General features: G+C 32.4%; 1 protein-coding gene across 6 annotated transcripts; it reads left to right on the top strand.

Moving 5' to 3' along the window:
* The first annotated feature begins 507 nt into the window (after positions 1 to 507).
* Positions 508 to 23938, top strand: LOC143248776 (uncharacterized). Of its 6 annotated transcripts, XM_076497472.1 has the most exons (9): positions 508 to 1073; positions 1299 to 1369; positions 3421 to 3759; positions 11290 to 11336; positions 13039 to 13146; positions 16526 to 16652; positions 17167 to 17234; positions 18329 to 21454; positions 22922 to 23938. In XM_076497472.1, the coding sequence occupies exons 3-9, from the start codon at positions 3492 to 3494 to the stop codon at positions 23414 to 23416; spliced, it is 4239 nt and encodes a 1412-aa protein (XP_076353587.1). In that variant the 5' UTR covers positions 508 to 1073; positions 1299 to 1369; positions 3421 to 3491; the 3' UTR covers positions 23417 to 23938. The 6 variants fall into 6 exon arrangements, with proteins under 6 accessions (XP_076353587.1, XP_076353586.1, XP_076353588.1 ...); XM_076497471.1 differs by lacking the exons at positions 508 to 1073; positions 1299 to 1369 and adding an exon at positions 1811 to 2019; XM_076497473.1 differs by lacking the exons at positions 508 to 1073; positions 1299 to 1369 and having other exon boundaries at positions 3577 to 3668.
* The last annotated feature ends 833 nt before the right edge of the window (positions 23939 to 24771 follow it).

Below are 24771 nucleotides of genomic sequence, written 5' to 3'. Positions count from 1 at the left end.
AGACAACCTATCAGTAACACATCCTTACTTCTTTAGCTATATAACAAACAACATACCAGTAACATATCTCTACTTCTTAAATTTAGGTTCGGACCAAGCGCCAGCTTCTCACTTTTACTCTTGCACGTGACTCGTGAAAATTCCAGCGTTGAAAATCCTTGGATGCAACTCAAAATAGCTGAGCATTGAAAATCTCTATTACTCGGGAAAAAAATATATCTCTCACCGGTATGTGTAGATATCTTCTTCAAACTGCTAGATAATTACAAACTTAAGCCTTGAAATTATACATTTTGTTAACAAAAGTTTTTACTTGAAGTTTACGTCTTCGTTTCTGATTGTTTAAAAAAACAAAGCAAGCAAAACATTTGATGTTATGTAGCAGTGTTGTAAGAGCAATGTAAAGTAATGTTGTTTACAATTAAGCACAAAGCTACATAATGGGCTATCTGTGCTCTGTCCACCACAAGTATCAAAAGCCAATTTCTAGCGGTGTGATTCCGCAGACATGCCGTTGTGCAACTGGAGTACAGTATAGAGCAATGGCATATGTAAATATTTACATATTACTGAAATAACAACATGTATTAGAAAATTTGTAAAATAAATGAAACAAAAGCTTTATTATAACACTTTAATATAATCTACCGGCGCGAGTTTTAAAACGTGCAAGTTTTGCTTAATGTAACAGATCATTAGTTCATTCATTTTACATTAATTATGATGTTTTTTGTTGTTGTCGTCGTTTTGCTGTTTTTAACGGTATTTTTGTACTTGTGAACTACTGAGTAAAGGGAAGACAGTCTGCAGCACCTACCTACCCACCCCCCATCACCATCTATGATTGGTTGTCACTCTTTTTTTAAAATGCACCCACAGCTGAAGGGCACTGAACTTCTTCTTGGTCGGGTTTTTAGGTCTTGTTTGAAAGACCTAGGAAGGTCAGGTGTAGTTGGAGACCTCACCTTTCTGGACGGAGAATATTTCATAGCATCTCACAGAATCGGATACGACGTGTCAACCAATATTCAGAGCCAACCAGTGACCTGGCCTTATTAAGTTCGAAGAAACAGGTAATTATAAAAAATTTCATTAACAGTTATAATCTGAAACAAAAGTCTGCTTTTTATAATGAAAAGGTAACCGTAAAGTTTTTTTTAAAAAAATTGAGCTTTCATGATATATATATTTTTTTTTGGACCTTTGTTGTTTTTTTTAATTATGACAAAAGGAGAGTGGTATTAAAGAGCGGTAATATTAACTGCCCTCTACATAAAGAAATATTTACTTTGCTTCAGATAAGTATTCTGTGAGAACGGGTTTACTGTAGAAGGTGAAAGAAACGATCGGAAGATTACGAGATTTTAAGGTTAGTGTGTTTAGATTTATGGTTCACGCTCGATAACTGTAATACATAGGAAACGGTAGCTTTATCTGTGTAATATACAGTTTGCAAGGAAAAGGCTAATAGGTTGTTTAACCCCGAAAACACTGGTATAATACTTTTTTGTTGTAATACGAAGTCTTAACTTTAAGGTAGTTATTTGTAGGATAATTAATAATAATTTATTTCTGTGCAACGTTTCGTCTTTTTAATTGTTACTGTTAAGTGACTGAAACGGTAATACTGACACAGTAAGAGTTAGAAATCATTTACAATATTTATGGATAAGCTATTATTTAGAAAAGTAATTTTAAACAAACTATGTTAATCAAATAATTTCGACACTGTTTGCTACGGGAGTTATCAATCAATCTTTATTTAGAACTCGCTATAATATTCTATTTTTAGCGTCGCTTAAGCTAACGTATTTAAATAACTCGCAGCCTGTGACGGACGCCAGAGAGTACGTCGTGCATTATAGTAATTGTAAGAGATGGAAAGTGAAAGAGACCGAAAGAAAACTTGTTTAATAATTGCCATTTTGGTTGGCTGTATTATTATCTTAGGACCAAGATTATACTTTTATTCTTTACGATCAACGCACCTTTCAACAGTGAAAAACGACCGAAACGAAGGTAGGTTAAAGTTTTAGAAGGGGGGGGTAATTTTGAGGAACGTTACAACTTAAAAACCGAATTATGAAATTAAAAGTAAGTTGAAAAAAGTATTTATTTGTCTAACGGTATAATTGTATTTACGTATTAGGTAAGTCTAGTGAAATTCTTAGAATCGTATTTTGCACGAAACATTTGCAAAAAGCTTTTCTCACTAGAAAAGTGAAATTATGGTTACACAATTTCGAAGTCTTTTAAACTATGTATGTATTTCAAAATGTACGTTATTTCCATTTTGTTATTCAAGCTTCAATGAAGATAAGTTGCTTTGTTATGTAATCAAAATTAAATAACTAAAAGATCTGTCATAGTCATATTAACATTTTGTTAACTTATTGAATGCTGGTTTCATAATTCACGCACTTTTTGTTATGGTAATATCAATTTTAAGTAAAATTCAGTTTGGAATTTGGTTTACAGAAAAACCTTTTTTATTTTAATGTCAGTTAAAAACAAAACTTCCATGCAATGTATAAGGTTATTATACATTAGACACATACAGCCGTTAAATTTCCATACAGATAACTTGTAAATATATGGCGACTATATGAAATGAATACTTGCTAATCACCAAGTGTTTCAACTTTTTTCCCTACTTTGATAACAGTTCTGATACCATATTCACTTTCACTGAGTTTTTTTTTCACTCTACTACCAGTGATGGTTCTGATATATTTGTCACTATTTTGCTAGTTTTCTTCATCTGGATAACACTTGTGACCCTTCGGTCACTTTCAACGTGATATTTCTTCATTTCAGTAATAATTATATACCTTTTTACACTTAATGCCTTTTTAAATTTGTTTTCCTAATATTCTTGACAGTATTAACACCTTAGTCACTGTATTGTTATTTTTCTAAGAGTTGTTTGAGCTGTTTCCTTCATTTTCACAGTACTTTTAGTGTTAGTTAATACACTGAATTGTTCGTATTTCTTGTACACGAGCGAGTTTCACTGTTTGAGTTTTCTATGCTTTTCTGCTACTTCTTCCATCTTATAATCAACGCTTTTTTTTTTTTTCGCCTAATCTTGTTAAAAGTTGATACATTAAAATTACTGTTTCACTTGTTTCCCTAATATTTTAAACAGTTCTGATATCTTGTCTTTCCTCATTTCTTAGAAAGTACTTGTTTCAGTTTTCATGTAATTTCATGAGGTACTTTGTGTCTGAACTTCTGTACAAAGACAGTTAAGAGATGACAGTAAATTTAAGTTTAACCTGCCATCTAGTTGGTTCTTAAGTTAACTTTATTATATTTTTTATAATGCAGAAAAGAACAAACTTTATCCTGAAATTATCCAGCATGTTTTGATATATTTGTGATACTGTTTTTAAACAAGTGTCTTTTTGTATGTTTCAGCATCTTGTCAGTGTGGAATTTTATTTGAATATGATGTGTTTGATTACCCAAATACTATCCAGTTGTGTGATATGCTAGGCATTGGAGATGTTTCTGAGTCTCATTTGAATAAGAAGTTTCAGAAGAATGTGGATGGCCCTGTAAGGAAAATTGAGAAGTGTAAAAGGGAGTTATCAAAGTTTTGTGAACAAGAATTGAGAAGAGTTTCCCATTCTGGAACATTACTGGGAGGACTAAATGAAAAACAGGTGAACATTTTAAATTCATGTTCAAAGCAAATAGATGAGAGAAGAAAACTGAAGAATAGGAAACATTATTCATATGGAACTCGCAAAAACCGTAAGAAAGATTTTAATCGTACGAAAACCAACTTTTTAACCATAGTATTGTTTTGAGTTTATTTGAGCTGACTATAATTTCTGTAATGTTATAAATCAAAGAAATAAGTTCTTGAATTTCATAAGAGTTCACTATAACTTCTAACATTTTAATATAAAAAAAAATAGTAATTGAAAGTATTTCGGTGTGTTTGAGATTGCATTAGGTCAGTACGTGAGCTCTTGTAAAGTAACTTGTATATTGCACACTTCACACTAATGTAAACATCCAATCCCATTTAACTGTGTGATTCATGTGGTACCTCAGTCTTCATACACTTCATGGATTAATAGCATTAATTGGTGTCAAACTCCTGTAGAAAAACTGAGGGATAACTGCATGCTTTGTGTTGACAAAGTACATATTAACTGTTTAAAAAATGTAAATAAATCTGTAATGTTGTTGGTTCTTGCGAGTTTCATGCCTTCAGTTATACTTAATTCAGAGCTAGTTTCATTTTTTGTTTATTAGTAGTACTGACACTTTATAAGCATTTTTATTTTTCCTAATTTTGTTAACAATTGTGAGTTTTTTTAATCATTGTTTACTTATTTTTCTACTAATATATTGGTAAAAACATGTGATGATTTAAAATAAATTTGACTTTTAGAGAAAAATCACCAAATAAATTGCAATAGTAACAATTTGTTCACTTGATGTTTCCAGCAAATGCTCTTTAGTTTTAGCCCTTTAGTTTTTAGTGGTTAGGGTGGGTTTAAATCCCTATCACACCAAACACTCACCTTTTCAGCCATGGATGTATTATAATTGATCAATCCCACTATTTGTTGGTAAGTGTATCAAAAACGTTGGTTGTGGGTGGTGATGACTAGTCTTACACCCCTAAATTAGGGATGCCTAGCACAGATAGGCCTGGTGTAGCTTTACATGAAATTTTGAAACTTTTTTTTTTTTTCAAGCCAGAAACAAGCATATCCATTAATGACAATGCAGTAACATTTTGAAACAAAACAAGGGACCTATTCATTTGTCTGTTCTATCCAGTTCACTAAATTGAACTCTGAAACAAAAAGTCAAACCTAATATTAAACTCCTTTACATTAACTGCATCCACCATATCTGAAAGTAACCCATTACAAGGGCTAACTACCCTGTTAGAAAAGTAAAACTGTGACTTCTGCCCTACCAAAATTGATTTGTTTTATTTAGTCTTACAATTCTCAACATTTAGTATAAAAGAGAAATGACTCATTAACACTATCAGTTCTGTTAACAATATTAAATGCCTGTCATATCCCTTTTTAACTCTTCCTTCAAGAAGAAACATTTCAAAGATCTTAACTTGTATAACATCTCCATCATAGATATCATCCTTGTATCCATTCTGATTTTTTCCAACAGTTCAATGTCCTTTTTTTAAACTAAGCAACCCAAGACTAAACACAGCATTACAAATGTGGCCTGACTAGTGAGGTTTACAATGATATTGTAACCTCTTTAGACTTGTATTTCTGTACAGTCTAAAACCTTTTGTCCTGGTAAGACAACAATATACAGCTGTTTTTCTGAGCAAGCAGAAATATTTTGACATAACACTGTTAAGGGTACTCCCATCAAAATTATAATTCAAGTTATAAATTACCTTCTATTTATTATAATTAATCTTTGTTTAACTTGACAATGATCTAATTTTGTGTGTGTGAAGTAGCAGTATCTTCGTCACAGCTAACACTAGAAACCTTTATATCATTTCCAAATGTATTAATCATTTCTTACCTTGTGTGAGTACTATAAGTAAACAAGAACAGTGGTTTTAACACTGAAACTAAAGTACCTATTTGTAATCATAATCCAGTAGAATAACTGCAATTTGCTTTATCTTTATGCTGAAGTTGATTAGTGCCAGATAAACATGCAATTCTAATCTTTAAATCGAAGTTCATTAATACCAGTAAATCTGCAACCCCCCCCCCTTAATCTTGTGCTAATGTTACTCTGCTATATCTATCATAATGAAAGAAACCATGTAATCTACTGAATCTCAACATGTGAAGACTAACCCAGTGTTATACCAGCATTCCCTTTGTATTAAAACAAAAGAAATAAAGTATAATTTATTGAATTTGTAATGTGTCAAGATTGCCAGTGTTGTTATCTTTTAACTAAAATAAAAGTAAAATAAACTTGTTTTAAGGCCTAACAAATAAAAAAAATCAAACTAATATATTTAAATGTCTAATTCATATGTGCATTGTATGTATTTGTTTGAAATAATATTGATGTGATTGTCAGGTAAATGTAAATTATACAGGTATAATGTAGGCTACAAGGAAAGTGTTTCTGTATTGGATTAAGATTGAATAAATTGGAGTATTTCCTTTCATTCTGTTTTCAGATAAATATTTTTACCAATACAACTCTCCTCTTCACATAGATCAGCTGTCTTCCTTTTACATCTGCTCCAAGTGGATTTGCATACCATTACTGTTAACTTCCACCTTATTTAATGTGAATTGTGCCATTGCATGATGTCATGTGAGCACTCTCTCTACCAATAGGAGTGATTCTTTCCCCCCCCCCCCATGCATACTAACTCCCTTTCTATATTTGTACTCGTGATTCTTTCATCTTTTCCTCAGCATTGTAAAACAAAAAACATAACTTAATTCACTGAGATTGGTATTATTAATGTTTTTGTTTTTGGTTGAACACTCCTCAGTGTTCTTCCTATTTCCTTTTCTCCTTCCTTCAATCCAATCTTTGGTCTTTTACCTGGTTTTGTGATTGGGCCCTTGTTGATGTGTTTGACACTTTCCTGTTCTTTATTAAGCATGTTCCCATTCCTGTCCTTACTGATGGATCACTTAGTCATGATCCATTCAACCTATTTCCAACTCTGACCATATTTGTGGCTTCTGTTTCAGTCATCTTTGTTTGGGGACATCAACCATACATTTTTGCACCTGTTCACATCATTAGTTAAAAGGTTCAATTTTGGTAACAGGCTCTCTCTAAGCCAGCACATATTCTATCAACAGAATAAACCTTACACCCCCAGATCCTTTGTGGGGATTTATCTTTGGTTGGATACATCCATTTTGGATGACTGTCATTTGAGCTCCCTCTCTTTTAGCCCTCTTCCTAGTCTATAGGCTTTGGATGTTTTTCTTGGCCAAGTCTTGTCTTGCCTCTTTCTATATCCCTAACCCCTATTCTTCTCCTTTCTCTGGGCCTAGAATTTACACTACATTTTGAGCCTCTTTAGTTGTGCCTCTTTGACCTCTTTCTCTCTCTCCTCCATCTGCCGTAAATCTTTTGTAATTAATCCTTTCACCACTTTTCTTCTAACAATAATTCTGTGCACTGCCTTTCTTACTCAACTGTTTGTTAGTAGATTCTTGGTCTTAGCCTTTCTTAGTTGTCAGCTGGCCCATCTCATTTCCCAGTACCAAGAAGTTTTGTACACCTGTATCCTCTGCATTCTCTTCTACTTCATTCTCTTCAGTCCTCTTCACTCAATCTTCTTGCCTAACAGATCTTAATTAGATGTTGTATGCTCCATTCAAATCTTTCTGGTTTTTGTGCTGTCCTTTCTCCTAATTGTCCTATGATTACTAATCTTTCAATATCTTTCCTCTGGATATTTTTTGCAACCTTTTCCACCACTTATCTTTACCTCTCCATTCATTCTTTGTTGTACATTGTACTCTTTATCTCCCTTTCTTGTCTCTTACCTATTGGACCATTAACATCTGGCTCAACTCCTGTATCCTGTTGGGCAGTTGTTGTGCCCTATCTCTACCTCTTTTTTTATGGGATAGTTCTATCAACTCCTGACCTGTTTTTCTCAGGATGTGGATTCTTTTGATTTCTTTTCTATTCTCTTTATTCTTTGATATCCCTTGGACAAGTTCATTCATGCAGGCAGGTACTTTCTCTGAACATTCATCTTCCCATCTTCTGGCTGTTTTCTCTTGATGGTGTTTGATTTCCACAGGTCACCATTCTTCAAGCACTCCATGTTTGAGAAGAACATGTACTATTTATCGTTTAGTGCCCCATCTTTCATTACATACATTCCTACCAGGTGGTTGGTGTTGTCTCTAGGGAATATTTACCCAATATCTGCATTGTGCCAAGATAATGTAAAATGTTCAAACTATTTACCCTGGTCCTCCATGTACCAACTGTGAGATGAGGTATTCTGCAAGACCACTTGAGGTATACTTATGATGTGTGTATTCACTCATCTGATTCAGACCATACTTATTCCATGACTTGCCAATAAATCAGCACCAGGGAAGTGTTCTTTCCATTTCTTGTTCCTATTTATTGGTTATTCTAAATAGGACTTTGGTCACGTGTTGCAATATTTCCAGTAAAACACCTTTCTGTATTAAAGAACCAACAGATATGGACACCTTCAGGTCTTTTCTCTTCAAATTCTCCCTTCTAGTTGAGTATGAAAGACACTTACCGGTTCCTAAGTGGTTGACCATGTAGAATCCTCATCAAATTGAATCTAACTGCTGGGGGTAGAATGGTGGATGCCAATACAGGGAGATATTGGGCAGTGGTGCCACCACATAACAGAATTGCTCTTATCACATACCATCTTGCAGCCTGGGTCTGTCTGGCATAGGTAAGGTGTGCATGCAGTATAAATGGTCTGCTGCATCAGTGCCCTCCTACATATGGTCCTATCCAGTTGAGTAGAAGTGAGGACTCTATACAAATACCAACAAGTATTTATCTCACAAATCCTCTTGCAGTCACTATCTATTCAGTGGTTAAGATGACTACAATTGGTATTGGTTCTTACTACATAAGTGTGCTCTTCCCTTGTAACTGATGTAAATCACATAGTCTGACATAAGATTTGAGTTGAGCACTCCATACACACCTGTAATACATCTCTTGCACACCCTTCTCCTGCACCTGGCATTAAGCCTATAGAGATTAACAGTTGAGGTACACAAGTATCCATAACATACCTAATAATGTATTCCTCATACAGCTGGTCTTCACCTGTTGAGCCTGATGGTAGAGTTGGAGTGATTGCATAAGGTGCAGTCTGAATATATCCCACTCACACAACACACTTGTTGTCTGGCATTTTGTGTTGTAGAATTTGGAAAGCTTTGTACCAACTCTACCTGTTCCTGTGAAACAACTGGCTTCTTTCCTATAAGGATGAAGAATGCATCTTTGATGCAAGATGCTGTCTCACATGGGTGTGCTCCTAAGCATCCTTCAGACACTTTCTAAAGATTATACATCTAGTTATACTTTGCTCAGGTTTCTCTATCTTATCAGTATGGGATTCTAACTAATCTGTAATGTGAGGTGCTATCTCCTTATTTTCATTACCTGAAAATCTATTTATAATATTCACCTCCAGACATGCATCTTCACTTTGATGTACATTTTCCTACTTGTCTTGTCAAATAGACATATTCATACAGTGGCACAATTCATGTAAAATTACAAAGTAGATAGGATTCTAAAGCTGTCTAGTGTAGGTACTAAAACTTCAAAATGTACAGAACAACGTTTCGACATTTTTAGGTCGCATACAGGTTAACAAGTCTCATCATGAAAGTAGATGGGAGTTGCCTCAAGGCTAGTGGCATGCAAATATCTTTGCCAGACATGCTAAGGACAATAACTGCTCTGTGTGAGAGGTTAGGATCTGTAAGAAATACATTTTTGTGTAAGAAACATTAATTTTAAAAGGTTCTATGTAACTAGTTAAATTTGCTTTAATTGTTTTCCTTGTTTATTTTATTTATCCATTGCAAGTAGCTCCTAGCATCAAACGTTAAATACCAGTAGAAAATGAGAAATATTTTCATATTTATTTTTGATAATTTTAAGTATACATTATACTTTCTGTACAGATTTTTGTGATTGTTGTATTCTTCCTAAATCCTCCAACAAACAGGCCTCATCCAAACAAGTTAGGAAAATATCTGATTATCTGTGGCAAGGAACTGTTAAGTTGGTTTATATTAATCTGTTTGAAGTCTGATATACTTCTCATAAGTTAACTTAATGTACAATACTGCTACAACAACAGTAAATTTTCATTTTCCTTTTAATTTTTTCAAATGCAATTATGATTTTTGTAGTGTAAAATGCAGTTTTTATTTAACTTTGTACATTAATCGTAAGTATAAACCCAAGTTCTAAAAAGCTAGAGAAGTTAGAATGTTGAAAATACAACAGTTGAAGCTGTTAAATGGTATTTGGCTATGCCCTGGATCAAGAGTGCTTAAAACAGCATTTATGGCCTGGATCCAAGCCCACTATCTGCTTGTTTTTCTGATAAATAGTTTTAGAGGCTTAAATGTCTACATGTGTGTTAACAAAACAATTATTTGGATGCACGTTTTCTAGAACTACAGCTCCAAATGAAAATTTGAATATTTACAGAAACTTGCACAATCGATATGTAGCTGTAGTGCAAGATTTTTCATATAACTATTCGTATGTTAATTTATGTCGGATGCTTTCAGAGAAGTGTTATCAAATAATAGGTAATTTAAATCATCAGTGGTATGTGCTTCAGATAACACTAGCAGATATGTATCAAATACCATCAGCAAATACTACCATACAAGTATACATTGTCAGCAAGTAGTACCATAGAAACATGTAAAATAGTGAGATGGGTGATGTCAACAAGTGCTCTTGGATGGGTGACATGAGCATGTATCGTACAAAAAAGATAATGTTGGTAGATAACATCTTATGTAACTGGTCATAATAGTATGTACCAATAAACAATCTTGCCAGCCAGTAGTGACAAGCAAGTGATTATACCAACAATCATTGTTGCATGTAGTTGGTAACTTAGCTGTCTTTGTGTTAGACATGAGTAAACAATTTGTATGTTGCAGATGAACACCAAGAAACGGTATTGTGGGTAAAAAGAGCACCAGAACATACATAGCTTAAAAATGGTTGTTGCACAAACCATACTTATTTTTTCTAATTGTTTGAATCTTGAATACCCAAATTGAAATATTTAGATATTTGTGTTTATGGTTCCATGCAATAGATGGCGCTAGACTTCTAACTCAATCACAATTTGTGGCATTTATCTTGTATTAAAGCACAACAAATGACACTGTTGTATTTATTTTGATCACAGATGTATAGATGGCCATGCCATTGCTCCATTATAGCAAAATTATAATACATTAAGAATTGATTTTTCTTGAATCTACATGTGTAACTTAAAACATTGCTACCAGATAATATAAACCTCTTATTCATAAATTGGGTATAAGCATAACATACCCAAGGTAAAATGGGTGACCATTGTAACTATTGTATACAGCATTGTTAAGATGGTGATTTCTTTGATTTTGTGCACAAGTTTATCTGTAACAGGAAGGAGTAAAAATATTTCTGTAAAGTTTTACTTTGTTTGTGGTATTTAATGTGAAATTTCCTCATGTGTTACCATCCAATTCAGTATTCACATAATAATGAAAATGTGTATTTCAATCTTTTTTTCCTAAGAGTTCCAAGGATACAAGCCATACTTTCGACAAGTAATTGATTCTGAGGTAAGTTTAACATGTTTTAGAAACAATTCTTTATAGTGTGCCTACTCTTTCAACAGTTGTGTAAAGTGGTTATTTAACATCTTTCACACATTATTAGATGTGTCTGTCTAATTTAAAAATAGTGCAAATACTTGTTTTGTACTTTAAACCTGCAGATTCCCAAATTTACTTTGTAATTATTTGCATGTCTGCATTAAAGCTTTTCAACATTACTTTCATAACATTGTATGCATTCAGCTTTAATTATTTGTATATAATACTAAATCCCTGACTTTGGTTCATGTAATTATTTATCTTAATTTAGTTTTCTAATGGGCTAACTTGATCATCTATTTAACATTAGTTAAATTTTGCTTTGAATTTGCTGGCCAGTTTATTTGGTGTAAAGTTTAAAACTGTAATTGTACTTATTATTCATACATATTTTGTCACTAGATGGAGCATCTGTGTTACTGTCTGGCCAGTGACTTACTCATACATATAATTAGTCTTGATACCTTTTAACTGTAACCTTGTGTTCAAGCTTGGTTTTTGGCAAATAGCCAAAGACTTTTTATTTGGTTGTAATGTGTGCTTATTAAACAGAGGATATATTTAAAAGCTCCAATAGCTATAATATATTGGAATGGGTAACTTTATAGACTAAATATAAATATATTTGAGTAAATATTTAATAACATGCCAATTAAGTTGCTTTAATAATGCTGACTCAGTAATGTGTCAAACAGTAATTATGATGTAATCTGAGAGTAATCTTAACTTTTAAGTTATCTATAGCATTGATATTGTATAAAATATTTAAACTTAAATACCCTTCCATTCGAAGTAATACTTTATACTGGGGTCATTTCAACAGCTCAAGTTGACGTTTTGAACTTGGGCCAAACTCAATAAACAAGCATGGATGTTCCAGTTTAGGTATGAATGACCTGAGAAGCAGGTCAAGTGGAACACCACAGGAAGTTACCATACTGGAATGGTTGCTGTTCTTTAATACTTGTTTATCACAAAGCTCTACAACTGAAGCCTTGTTAGGCAAATAACCAGTCGTTGTGTTGTTGCATTTAAGATTGTACATCGAGCCAGATCTTCAGTTTTATAGTACTGGTAGCTACTTTTAGCTGTATCTGAACATCTTTTGCAGGAATTTCAGTTGATGATGTTGTGGTATATAACTAATTCAGACAGTTCTAACTTTAGTACATTAGAATACTATTACTTATGTATCTTTAACTTTCATGTTTTCTTTCACCATTGGTGGATTTTTGTAGAATAGAATGAAAGATTAAATTTCGTTTTTTAAATTATTTCTGTTAGAAAAGTCCATGTGAATTATATTTCAGTTTAATGTAAATCTTGATTCGTACGTATTTCTATATCTGTATTGTAAGTGTTAAATTTTACTTATTTCATGATGAGAAACCCACTTCAAAACAAACTGTGAAAACAGCTTGAAGAGGTAATAAAGAAAAACTTTGAAACAAATTTAAAATAACAAATGTACAACAGCTGTTATCAAAATGTTCATTACTATATCAGTCTTGTATTACCTATCCAAGCCTGACCGGATTATTAAATATCGTATGTGGATATAAAAAGAAAAGCATAACATGAAACATTTTTCTGTCTGGGAAATAACAGTCGGAGTTTCCCACAAAATACCATACTGTTTGATTTACTAATTAACTTTCTTGTTTTCCAGAGTTCTTCTCCATTCCAAGTGGACCCCAAAAAGAAAGGAGATATGGCATTAGCCACCCCTGTGTTCATGTTAAGTGTTGCAGTGTTTTTCTTTTATGTTTTCTACAAGGTGGGTAGTTTACATTTACTAAGACACTTCATTTTAGTATACATTTCTGTTTAAACTATAGAAGAAAAATCTGTCACTTTAACAAGTGATTGTAATCGTCTAATATTGATCTTCCAACCATGAGTTTAAAATGTTTTAAATGAAATTTTTATAGCAAGCAAACATCCAATACTTTAAGTATCTTGATTTTACAGTTAGAGGTGGTTACTTTTTTTGTATAAATAATACTAATGAAAAAATTTTATTGTGGAAACATTTTGTACCTCTAATTTTGAATTGACTTGAGGGCACTGAGAAATATAATCAAGTTCAATTTTATAATGAGCTTAATATTTAAATACTGTTAACAGCGAGTCACTTTTGTTCAAGCTCACCAAATATGATTGAAGACTTTAATTATTCCCCATTGACTGTTTCATTGTGGGTTAATCCACACAATTTTCACTTCACCTTAAGCTACTTGTCTGAATGTTTTAATAGATGAACAACAAAATGTGATAAAACTGCATTGCATGTGTTCAAAATAAAATGTTCATGAGAGTTTTATTATAAGATTTAATATTGTTTGGAGTATACTTCCTAATCTGTTTTTGTTCTAGTTTGGCTCTATTCTTTTACATGGGTGAAACAGTACATTACAGAAACTTTGTGAAAGTTAGTTTAAGCCTCTGTAGAATTTGGAAATAAGTATATTAAAAAAAAAAAAAAGTGTAGTATGCTATACTGAGTAAGTTAATTGTCAGTTGTATTCATCACTGAAAATTAGTGTCTGTCTTTGGTTCAGTTAATAAGTTAGCATGTTCATTATCAGTTGGTTAGTGATAAACTTCTGTAAATATTGTAAAGGCTAGGCTTGCTAATGAATGTTATGGAATAAATTCCTTGTTACGTGAACTAGGCTTTGCATAATTTAACAAATCCGTGAAGTGATGAAGCACATTACAATTCTTGTGCCAGAAGTGGGATTATTTTGATGAAAATAAGAATCTTAAGTAAATTTCAAAATGACAACATGGGATTGAAACTGAAATTGTATTAGAGATCATGAAACAGTTGAACAAGCAGAAAGACAATTAGAAGAATGAGACGGAACATATTTAAGTATTGATCAAGAAATGAAATAAAAAAACCAAGATGGAAGAAATGGTAAAATAAAAAAGTCTATTTTGAAATGAAAGGTACATTAAGAGAAGGGTACAAGTCTGGATACAGTGGAAGCTTGGTAAAAGGCAATGATATGGCATGTTTCTCTTCCTAGATGCACCATTAGAAACTTCTAAGGTAGGCGTACAAGTATCTGTGAAAACAATCTTTTTTGTACAGTGCTTCTCGGTTATAACAATGTCACTTCTACCACAGATTCAGATATCGTGGGTCTTCTCTGACGTTTCCCATTGGACCTGCTCATTATCTTGATGTTGTAATTCTCATTACTAACAAGATTTACAGATGACAACTTGTCCAGTATTACTGTATTTTGTTTCTTTTTATACTAGTAATGACAAACCTAGATAAGAAAAAGTTGTACACCAGTATGGGAAAACTAAACATTGAGTGAGTAAAAAGTGGGGTTTTAAGTGCAAATTAAAAGGGGTGTTAAGGATATTCTTGGGGAACCAGAACATGATGAAACATGGGGTGATGTTGGTAAGGAGTAATACAGCCCTGCAAATGTATACTTCATAGGTTTTGTTTTAATATTTTCTTTGATTTAGCTATGCAAATAATATTCCCTTTTTTCTATCAAGGTTTTTTTAACAAGAGAAGAAAACACTTGAATTAATTTTTTACCATAACAAACATTTATTATGTTTTGTTTCTAGAATGGTATGACTCGTGCTGCAGTTGGTCTCAACTTATTGTCAGTGGTTGTCAACATTCTATGCAAAACAGTGATTTTTTAAATTCATTAAAATACTTCTCTTGTATAAAAGTATCTCTTGAGTTTTGTCACTGACCTGAAGGTGAAAGACTTTTCTACAATTGTTTCAACAACAGGCAGTTGCTGTACATTCTACAAAATTTCATCACAAGCCTGTTTGATCAGTGTATTCCTGAATTAATATACTGATTGTATTGATGTCAATATATATCTTGTTTGATCAGTGTATTCCTGAATTAACAGACTGATTGTATTGATGTCAATATATACATCTTGTTTGATCAGTGTATTCCTGAATTAACAGACTGATTGCATTGATGTCAATATATACATCTTGTTTGATCAGTGTATTCCTGAATTAACAGACTGATTGTATTGATGTCAATATATATCTTGTTTGATCAGTGTATTCCTGAATTAACAGACTGATTGTATTGATGTCAATATATACATCTTGTTTGATCAGTGTATTCCTGAATTAACAGACTGATTGCATTGATGTCAATATATACATCTTGTTTGATCAGTGTATTCCTGAATTAACAGACTGATTGTATTGATGTCAATATATACATCTTGTTTGATCAGTGTATTCCTGAATTAACAGACTGATTGTATTGATGTCAATATATATCTTGTTTGTAGTAGTTTCAACATTTTAGAAAGCTGTATCTGCAATACTGTATCAATAATACAATTTCCTCAGTTATTCTATGGGAAGTAAATTGTACTGGAATTCAAAAAGGTATCAAAACATCATTCAGGATCTTTTGAAGGATGAGTTGTGAGAAATATGGATAATGAATCAAGTATCGTTATAAGAAACGTGTCCAATACTTCGAAGTTTTTTAGATCATATGGAGCCTGCATCTCATCATGGGTATTTCAGTACAAGTGCCCTATTTTCTGTGGATGACATGGAAGCAATTGAGTTTTATGCAGCATATTAAGAAATGGTTACACTGTAGCTACAAAGGTAATCATGGTTTTTTATTTTTAAAACCATTTTTGTTTGTAAACAATACTACAGAGTAAAAATTTTAAAATCATTCTCACCCACTAGATGCACCTAGTGTCTTCAGAAGAAAGTGATCAATCATGCAGCATTTGTTTAAAATGCAAATATTAAAGAGGGCATGATGTGCATCTTATTCTGCTAAATGTGACCACAGTTTTTGAAAGATGGGTAGCCTCTCCAAAAACTCTTCATCCAATTTTTCAAATATTCCAATTATTCCACTGAATACTGAGGAATCTTAGTTTGATAGTCCTTAAAATCAAGTTCTGCTAGGTAATGTAAGAGTTTCACAAAAGTGAATATGTAGCAATTTCCATTGAACTTCAAGTTTGTCTTTGATCCATCCCATAAGTTTTAAACAATGGCATCAAAAATTAAACTACAACAATATTGAATACAATACAGTTGTTGAATATTGAGTAACTTTGAGGTACCTTCTCCTTGTGTTTTTTTTTTTTTTAACTTCTGAAATTTTGCAGTATGTTCTCAAAGATAAAAGTGAAGCAAAAACTTCCACTGATGATGAAGAAAAGAGAGAGATTGAGTTTCCACTTCAAGAAGCAGATGGTAACAAGAAGACATTGGAAGATTATGGAAATGAGCAAGGTGGACTATTTACCTTTTTAGTTCTTGTCTTACTTTTAGATTAGAAGCATATGTGAGAAATTTATGAAACATTTTTAAAAATGTATATAAAATGGTTACACATCTAAATTTATACTGCTTAAGTCTAAAGCTGTTATCAGTTTAAGTAGTGCAGGTTTTGAGTAAAGCTATTGTCAGGCTAACTGAACAGCACAGTAATATAGAAGAACAATAGAAAGATGACTTAAGTGGGTGTGTGTTTGTGTGTATAGAATTACATAAACTCTTGTTTAAAGGTTTGTTTGTTTTTTCTACTGTCTCTCAAAATATAAAAAAACTTCTCTACCACAGTGCTTATGTAAGTGCAAATGCTTCTTGCACACTTCCATTTCCTGTTGGTAAGCTCATTTTCCAAACTATATTAAACTGTCCTCATGGGTTTGGTTGATATTTGTAATATATCTAGGAAGGATTACGGAACTGTGTATTTTATTTTCTTACCTGTGAATGTGATAGTTCTGCTTCTTCTCGTTAGTTGCTGATGTCTTACGAAAGGCGCTGTCAGAACTATCCGCTAAGTTAGAAACAAAAGTTGAAGTAAAGGTTTGTATTGCAGTTACATTTTAGTCCATTTTTACTCATCTATTGTTAAAAATGCTCAATTAAATGTTTATGGCTTAGTTTATATTTTTGCACAGTTATTTTAAAATTGTTCTTTTAATTAATTAATACAGCTCAATTAAAAACAACAAAATGGGGAGGGACTTGCAAAACAAACTGTTAAATGATTTAGTAAGTGTTTTAATATTCCTAGCTTTGAGATATGACAACCTTTCTCTAGTTTAAAATTAATAATGTTTTGAGACTTAGTTTTTAATTATTATATCTTTTGGATATCAAAGTAGCCTGGTGGTTAGGGCACTTGACTTGTAATCTGAAAATTGAATTTTAATCTTGCTTAACATGATCAGAAAATAGATACTACATTACTGTTAGTGTGAAGTGCTAGGCCTTGAACAGTCCTCTTAGCATTTTAGGTTTTGGACAATTTAATGTTCTCTTAATAAAGTTTATTTCCAAACTCACTCAAGGAATTGATGAGGCTTCACTTTTAGTTACACATGAAACTACCATAAAAACCTCACATACAGTACTGTGTAAGTGTTAGGATGTTAGGACAATGTCAAAAATTAGATTTCAGGCTACTTTCAAAGAACAATGAAATGTAAATCATCAGTTTTATTAATATTTGTACTTAGTACAAGAAACTTTGTGGAAGTGACTGTTATTTATACTCTATATTTTATCAATGTTCATTTAAACAGAACCATTATTACATGCCCTTGGTACAAGTATACAAATTCTAAATAATTGTTCTAACCCTGACTCATTCAATTGTAAACAGGGTTCAGTGAAGCATTACAATTGTTAAAATTTACCTTCCGTAATGGGATGGAAATATAAGCCCCTTAAAATAGAAAGAATGACAATATTCTCATGTCGTAACACTTTTTTGCACACCACTGTAATGGTCCAAGACTCAAATTTACTGGTATTTTTTTAGAATAAAATATAAATCTATTGAGGGAATCTTTCTTTCTACATGTACTTTAGTTTGTAATGTTGATAATTTTAATTTAATTTTTAGGACTCTGTAGAAGATAATGATTTGAATTTCTTATGGGTTTTGATTTCAGATAGCTGAAAAAATTCCAGTTACTGGAAACCAAACATCAGAAAGGAGTCTAACCTCAAATATAGAACATTTACAGGCTGATCAGGATGAAGGAAGTGTGCTATTGGAATATGATAAAATCAACAGTCAAGAATCAGAAGTGTGTACTACAGAAACAACTAAAGATCATGGAAGTATGAAATCTGGATTGGAAAGTGTAGAGGTAGATAGTAAAGACATGATAGGAAGCCCTCTGGACCCATCTATTGGAAAAATAACTGAAGTACCACTTTCCCAAGGTATAAACCATGTACATACACAATCGTGTGAAGAAGTTACTGAATTTCCAGTAAAACAGTTGTATTTTGAAAAGATTGAACATCTTGCAGACACTAAACTAAAAACTCCTGAAGCTAGTAAGATGCTAGTGGAGGAGGTTAAACCTATTGCAGATTTAGAACAATTAATAGCTGTGGAAGGATATACTTATTTTATTGATAAGTTATCTGAGCCAAATGTCACAACTCCAGTAGAACCTAGTCAAGAAGAAACCTCTGAAGAGGCTAAGAAGATCTCTGTGGTAGAAAATGTTGAACTTGTAGAACTAGAATTGGCCCAGATGTCAGCTGCTAAAAACGTCATTGAAATACCAGAAAAAATACTTGACACTAAAGTTTCTACTGAGAAAAAAATTGAACAAATAGAAACAGTTCAGTTGCCATGTACTGAAGATATTACAGAAGTTCCACAAAAACTTGATGAAACTATTAAAGTATCCACTGAAGAAATAGTTGAACTTATAGAATCAGTTGAAATGCCTGCTGTTGAAGAAGACATTTTGGAAACTCTGGAAAAAACACTTGAGACTAGTCAAGTATTCATTGAAGAAAATGTTGAACAAATAGAAACATCCCAGATTTTGGCTGCTGAACATTTTGGAGAAATTCCAGAGAAAAAGCTTGATGAAACTAGTCAAGTATCTTCAATAGAAATGTTAGTTGTAAAACCAGCTCAAATACCAGCTGCTGAAAAAGAAATATTGGAAATTCCAGAAAAACTTGATAAACCTAGGAAAGTATCCACTGAAGAAATAGCTGAACTTGTAGAACCAGCTCAAATACCAGCTGCTGAAAAAGAAATAATGGAAATTCCAGAAAAACTTGATAAACCTAGGAAAGTATCCACTGAAGAAATAGCTGAACTTGTAGAACCAGCTCAAATACCAGCTGCTGAAAAAGAAATATTGGAAATTCCAGAAAAACGTGATAAACCTAGGAAAGTATCCACTGAAGAAATAGCTGAACTTGTAGAACCAGCTGCTGAAAAAGAAATAATGGAAATTCCAGAAAAACGTGATAAACCTAGGAAAGTATCCACTGAAGAAATAGCTGAACTTGTAGAACCAGCTGCTGAAAAAGAAATAATGGAAATTCCAGAAAAAACACTTGACGAAATTAGTCCAGTATCTACAGAAGAAACCTTAATTGTAGAACCAGCTGCTAAAAAAGAAATATTGGAAATTCCAGAAAAAACATTTGATGAAACAAGGAAAGTATCCACTGAAGAAATGGTTGAACTTGTAGAAACGGTTCAATTGCCAGACGTTATGGAAATTCCACAAAAATTGCTTGAAAATAAATTTACCAAAGAACAAGTTGAACAATTAGAAACATCCCAGATATTGGTTGCTGAAGACATTATGGAAATTTCAGAAAATATGCCTGACACTACTAAAGTATCAACTGAAGAAATGATTGAACTTGTAGAATCAGTTCAAATGCCTGTTGTTGAAAGAAGCTTCTTGGAAATTCCAGAAAAAACTCTTGATGAGACTAGTCAAGTATTCATTGAAGAAAATGTTGAACAAGTAGAAACAGCCCAGATTTTGGCTGCTGAAAATTTTATGGAGATTCCAGAGAAAAAGCTTCATGATGAAACTAGTCAAGTATCTTCAGAAGAAACGTTACTTCTAGAACCAGCTCGAATACCAGCTGCTGAAGACATTTTGGAAATTCCAGAAAAAGCACCTGATGAAGCTGGTAAAGTAGCCACTGAAGAAATAGTTGAACTCCTAGAACCAGCTCAAATGCCTGATGCTGAAGAAAACATTTTGGAAATTTCAGAAAAAATGCTGGATGAAAGTAGTAAAGTATCCACTGAAGAAATGGTTGAACTTGTAGAACCAAATCAAATGCCTGTTGTTAAAACAGACACTTTGGAAATTCCAGAAAAAACACTTGATAAAACAAGGAAAGTATCTACTGAAGAAATGGTTGAACTTGTAGAACCAATTCAAATGTCTATTGTTGATAAAGATATTTTGGAAATTTCAGAAAAAATACTTGGCAAAACTAGTCCAGTATCTACAGAAGAAACTTTACTTGTAGAACCAACTCAAATACCAGCTGCTGAAAAAGAAATATTGGAAATTCCAAAAAAAACACTTGATGAACCTAGTAAAGTATCCACTGAAGAAATAGTTCAACTTGTAGAAACAGTTCAGTTGCCAGATGTTATGGAAATTCCAGAAAAATTGCTTGAAAATAAATTTATCAAAGAACAAGTTGAACAATTAGAAACATCCCAGATATTGGTTGCTGAAGACATTATGGAAATTTCAGAAAATATGCCTGACACTACTAAAATATCAACTGAAGAAATGATTGAATTTCTAGAACCAGCTCAAATGCCTGATGCTGAAGAAAACATTTTGGAAATTCCAGAACAAATACTGGATGAAAGTAGTGAAGTATCCACTGAAGAAACGATTGAACTTGTAGAATCAGCTCAAGTACTAACTACTAAAGAAATAGTGGATAAAATAGATGAATTTGCTAATGTATCATCTGAAGAGAGATCTGCTATACAAGAACTTGAAGATCCAGAAGAAACATCACAATCTATCAAAATATCAAAAGAGAAAGCTGAATCAGGTCTGGAACTCTACCAACAATTAAGTGAAAATCTTGAAACTACAAAATCTGACAAGGAAGCTCAACATCTAGCATCTAGTAGACAGAAAGATGTAAAGATGCTATATGTTCATGAGGAAATGGACACCACAGGCTCTATCAACTTTGAGTCTGGTGATACTATTATTGGAAGTTATGTTAGTGGTAACAACTTATTGGAATCTGGTGTAACACAGGTATGCTCCAAACTTGCATTACATTTATTACTCTCTCTTGTAATGTTTTACTTTTGAAAAATCAAATAAGGTCATGAATAGTGTAAGAAAATGAACATTTGGAGATATAACCATATACTACTTGCAAGTAAAACTTAATGTTTGATCAATATGGAATTAGCTCCTTGAAATTGCAAATAAGGATGCACATTAGTGTACAAGATACAATAATGCCCAGATATTTTATGACAATGCTCAAGTATTGCTGGCATAATATATTTACCACATAAATTTGTAAGAAGTATGCATAACAACAAAATTATTTGTGTGGCTAATATTTTAATGGTTAAGAACCCTACATTTAAAATTATTACACTTGTTCTAGGGGAGCATTTCAGGAAAGTTTTTTTGGATATGGTAAAGGGTGTTTTAAAGCTAAGAGGTTTTCTTAAAATTTGCTTTGCTTTTACTTCTATGAATGACAAGATTAGTGTAAAAGAAACTTGTGGATAAAGTTATCTCAACACATGTTTCCCGAGTTTCATTTAATGATGGGCTCTACATTGTAATTGGCAGTAACAATTGTGGGAATATTCTGTACTGCATTCAAATATTCCTGAATATGATCATTCCCTTCTATGTTTTGAAATAGACATTTTTTCTAACTTAGTTTTTTCTTTTAAAAAAATTAATGTTTATCCTGTTCCCATATGAAAACCTTCCCATTCCAGTAGTTGTGTAGCCATCCTCTGAACCCTTTAATAAAAATTCAATTTTCTTCCAAAAGTAAGGTGCCCAAGACTGAACACAATGACTAATTTAGCCTAATCAATGACCTATACAATGAAATTAGAAATTAACTTTAGATCTCTATTTGCAATTTCTGTAGATAAAACCTTTATCCTCTTTGCCTTAACACTAGCAACAGTGCAATGCTTGGATAGCTTGAGATGACCTACCAAAATAAGGCTTTCTTCTATAAATTTAAGGGTATTTGTAACAAAATTATAATTATAATACACAAACATAACTTCTATTTAATATAATTAGTCTGCCATTTTCTCACCAAATTTGTTAAATATAATTATTCTATAAAGCAGTAACATCTTTCTTATAGCCAGTAACACTTAATACCTTTATCAGCAGTAACTAACTACAAAAGATAGTGTGGCATATATAAATTTTCAGTTTGGAAGTTGTAGGACACACATTTATACAGCTGCTGAAATGCTGAGATTCATTTGATTGTTTTGTGTAACTGGAATATCTGGATTTGTTAACTTAATATTCTTGCAGTAAATGTAACAAGCACTAAAATTATGTGGTTTTGAGTTGTCCAAATTAATAGATATTTCAATGTCTAAAAAAATTATACTTGTAATGTGCTTTCCACATATTCAGTTTTTTAATCTTAAATCATCTTGCATAATTGTTCTTCGTTCTGTAAATTGCTAGAATTATTTCTCTCAACTTCTAAATCAATTGCAGGAACCAGAAGGACAGTTGTTTATGGGATCTATAAAAAATGAAACTTCAGCTTCCGTAATTGATTATTTGACAACCACAATGCCTGATAAAGTAACAACCCCTTGTGAGGAAGTCCTGATAGATGCTTTTCAGAAACCAGCTAATGAAACTGAAAGGAATGTACCATCAACTGATCAAGATACTATACTTGATTCATCTGAGGATGAAAAATTGGGAAAGCTTACCATGGGTAATTTGGATCATGAAGAAAGGATTATGGTTAAGGACATGCATCATGAACAAGAGAAAGACTTAGTAAGAGATGTATGTGATGCAGAATCAGTACATAAAGAATTGCAAAAACATGAATCTCCAGGTTTTGTTGGGTCATGGGATAAGGAGGATATTCTGGAGTCAAAAGATGTACAGGTGTTCTTAGAGAAACAGCCATCTTCAGTAGAAGTAAAGGAAAAAAATGGACATGGAAGAGATCAACTTGATGTTTCAGAATTGTAAAGTGAACTAAGCTGGTAGTTCAGTTCAATATGTGATACTGTGCCTCTGCTTTAGCATAGCTATTAAATCATAAATAATTAACCACAAAATTCATCATAAGAAATTTGTCTTACCAAAAAACTGCTTATGTGGTAATAATGTGCCATGATGCATTAGTTTATCAAATGTCTGGAAGAATTTGGACTTGTAGGTTCTTTTTAAAAAGTAACAGATATAATATGTATTTCTGTACTTAACTGTAAGAATTGAAGTGTATTAACATACTAATTTACAAAGAAAATTAGTTTTATAAAAGAGCTGAAGCCTTATTTGCTGTGATATTTATTTTAATGAATAATCAATGCATTTCTTTCAAATAAATTGGTTGCAGTTTTATATGTAATGTACCTTTTTATGTACTGCATCAGTTTCAAAACTAATTTATTGGGCTTTTATTTTTTTAATTAAAAGTTAATGGGTAATATATTTACACAAGTACTATTACCTTGTTATGAATAAACTGAAATTCCAACTTGAATTGCACCAAATCGTACTTGTATTTTAATCACTAGTTCAGCGAGTCTTTGGTTGTAAGTGGATGTCACTACGAACTTCTACAACCAAGTTCAGTTTATTGTGTAACCCTCTTCCATTAGATGAAAGTAATTCACAACTTGCTGTGGTCACTAGCAATGTGAAGTGCATCTAGTTTGTATTTAGTCAAAATAGTTTCTCTAATACAAAGGTTGTTTTGATGTTATCCTAAGTTTTCCTTTGCTTGGCACAAGTCTACCTTTGGATACCAAATAGCCATTCAGAGAATGAAAATAACAGACTTATTTGAGGTGTCGATTGGAAGTTTCTGATAAATTATGAAACCATAACCATAAATATGTTTATTGTATCTATTCTCCAATTGTTCTTGAAACGTTAACTTGTGTGACTTCAGCTGTTCCTAATACCTTAAGGAATCAAACACTGTTTTAAAAATGAACAAAATCTTTCCAAAAACTTCTAATATTGTTAATGAGAAAATTGAGACCTGTATTGTTAAGAGTTAGATAAATCTAACTATTGCAAATTGTAGGACAATTATTGTTATAAATCGTTAAGCAATAATCAGACATTCTCTCTCTCTCTCTCTCTCGGATGTATTTCTTCAAGGGTTAACAGGTATCTCATTTATTGCATATATGAATTAAAGTTCAACATATACTGTGAGATATGCCTTCAATTAAAATTGGACTGGGATCTGTTTTACTACCCAAGACTTACAGGATACAGTTGAATATCTTAACACACTGTATTTGTAGCTAAGGCTATTTAACGTGTACCTCTAGTGGATGCACGATAACTGAATTTTATTCTACCATAAC

The sequence above is a fragment of the Tachypleus tridentatus genome, chromosome 4 (genome assembly GCF_004210375.1).
Source record: "Tachypleus tridentatus isolate NWPU-2018 chromosome 4, ASM421037v1, whole genome shotgun sequence".
Classification (NCBI taxonomy): Eukaryota; Metazoa; Arthropoda; class Merostomata; order Xiphosura; family Limulidae; genus Tachypleus; species Tachypleus tridentatus.
Note: the sequence above shows the minus strand (reverse complement) of the source record. Positions and strands in the feature narration are given on the sequence as shown.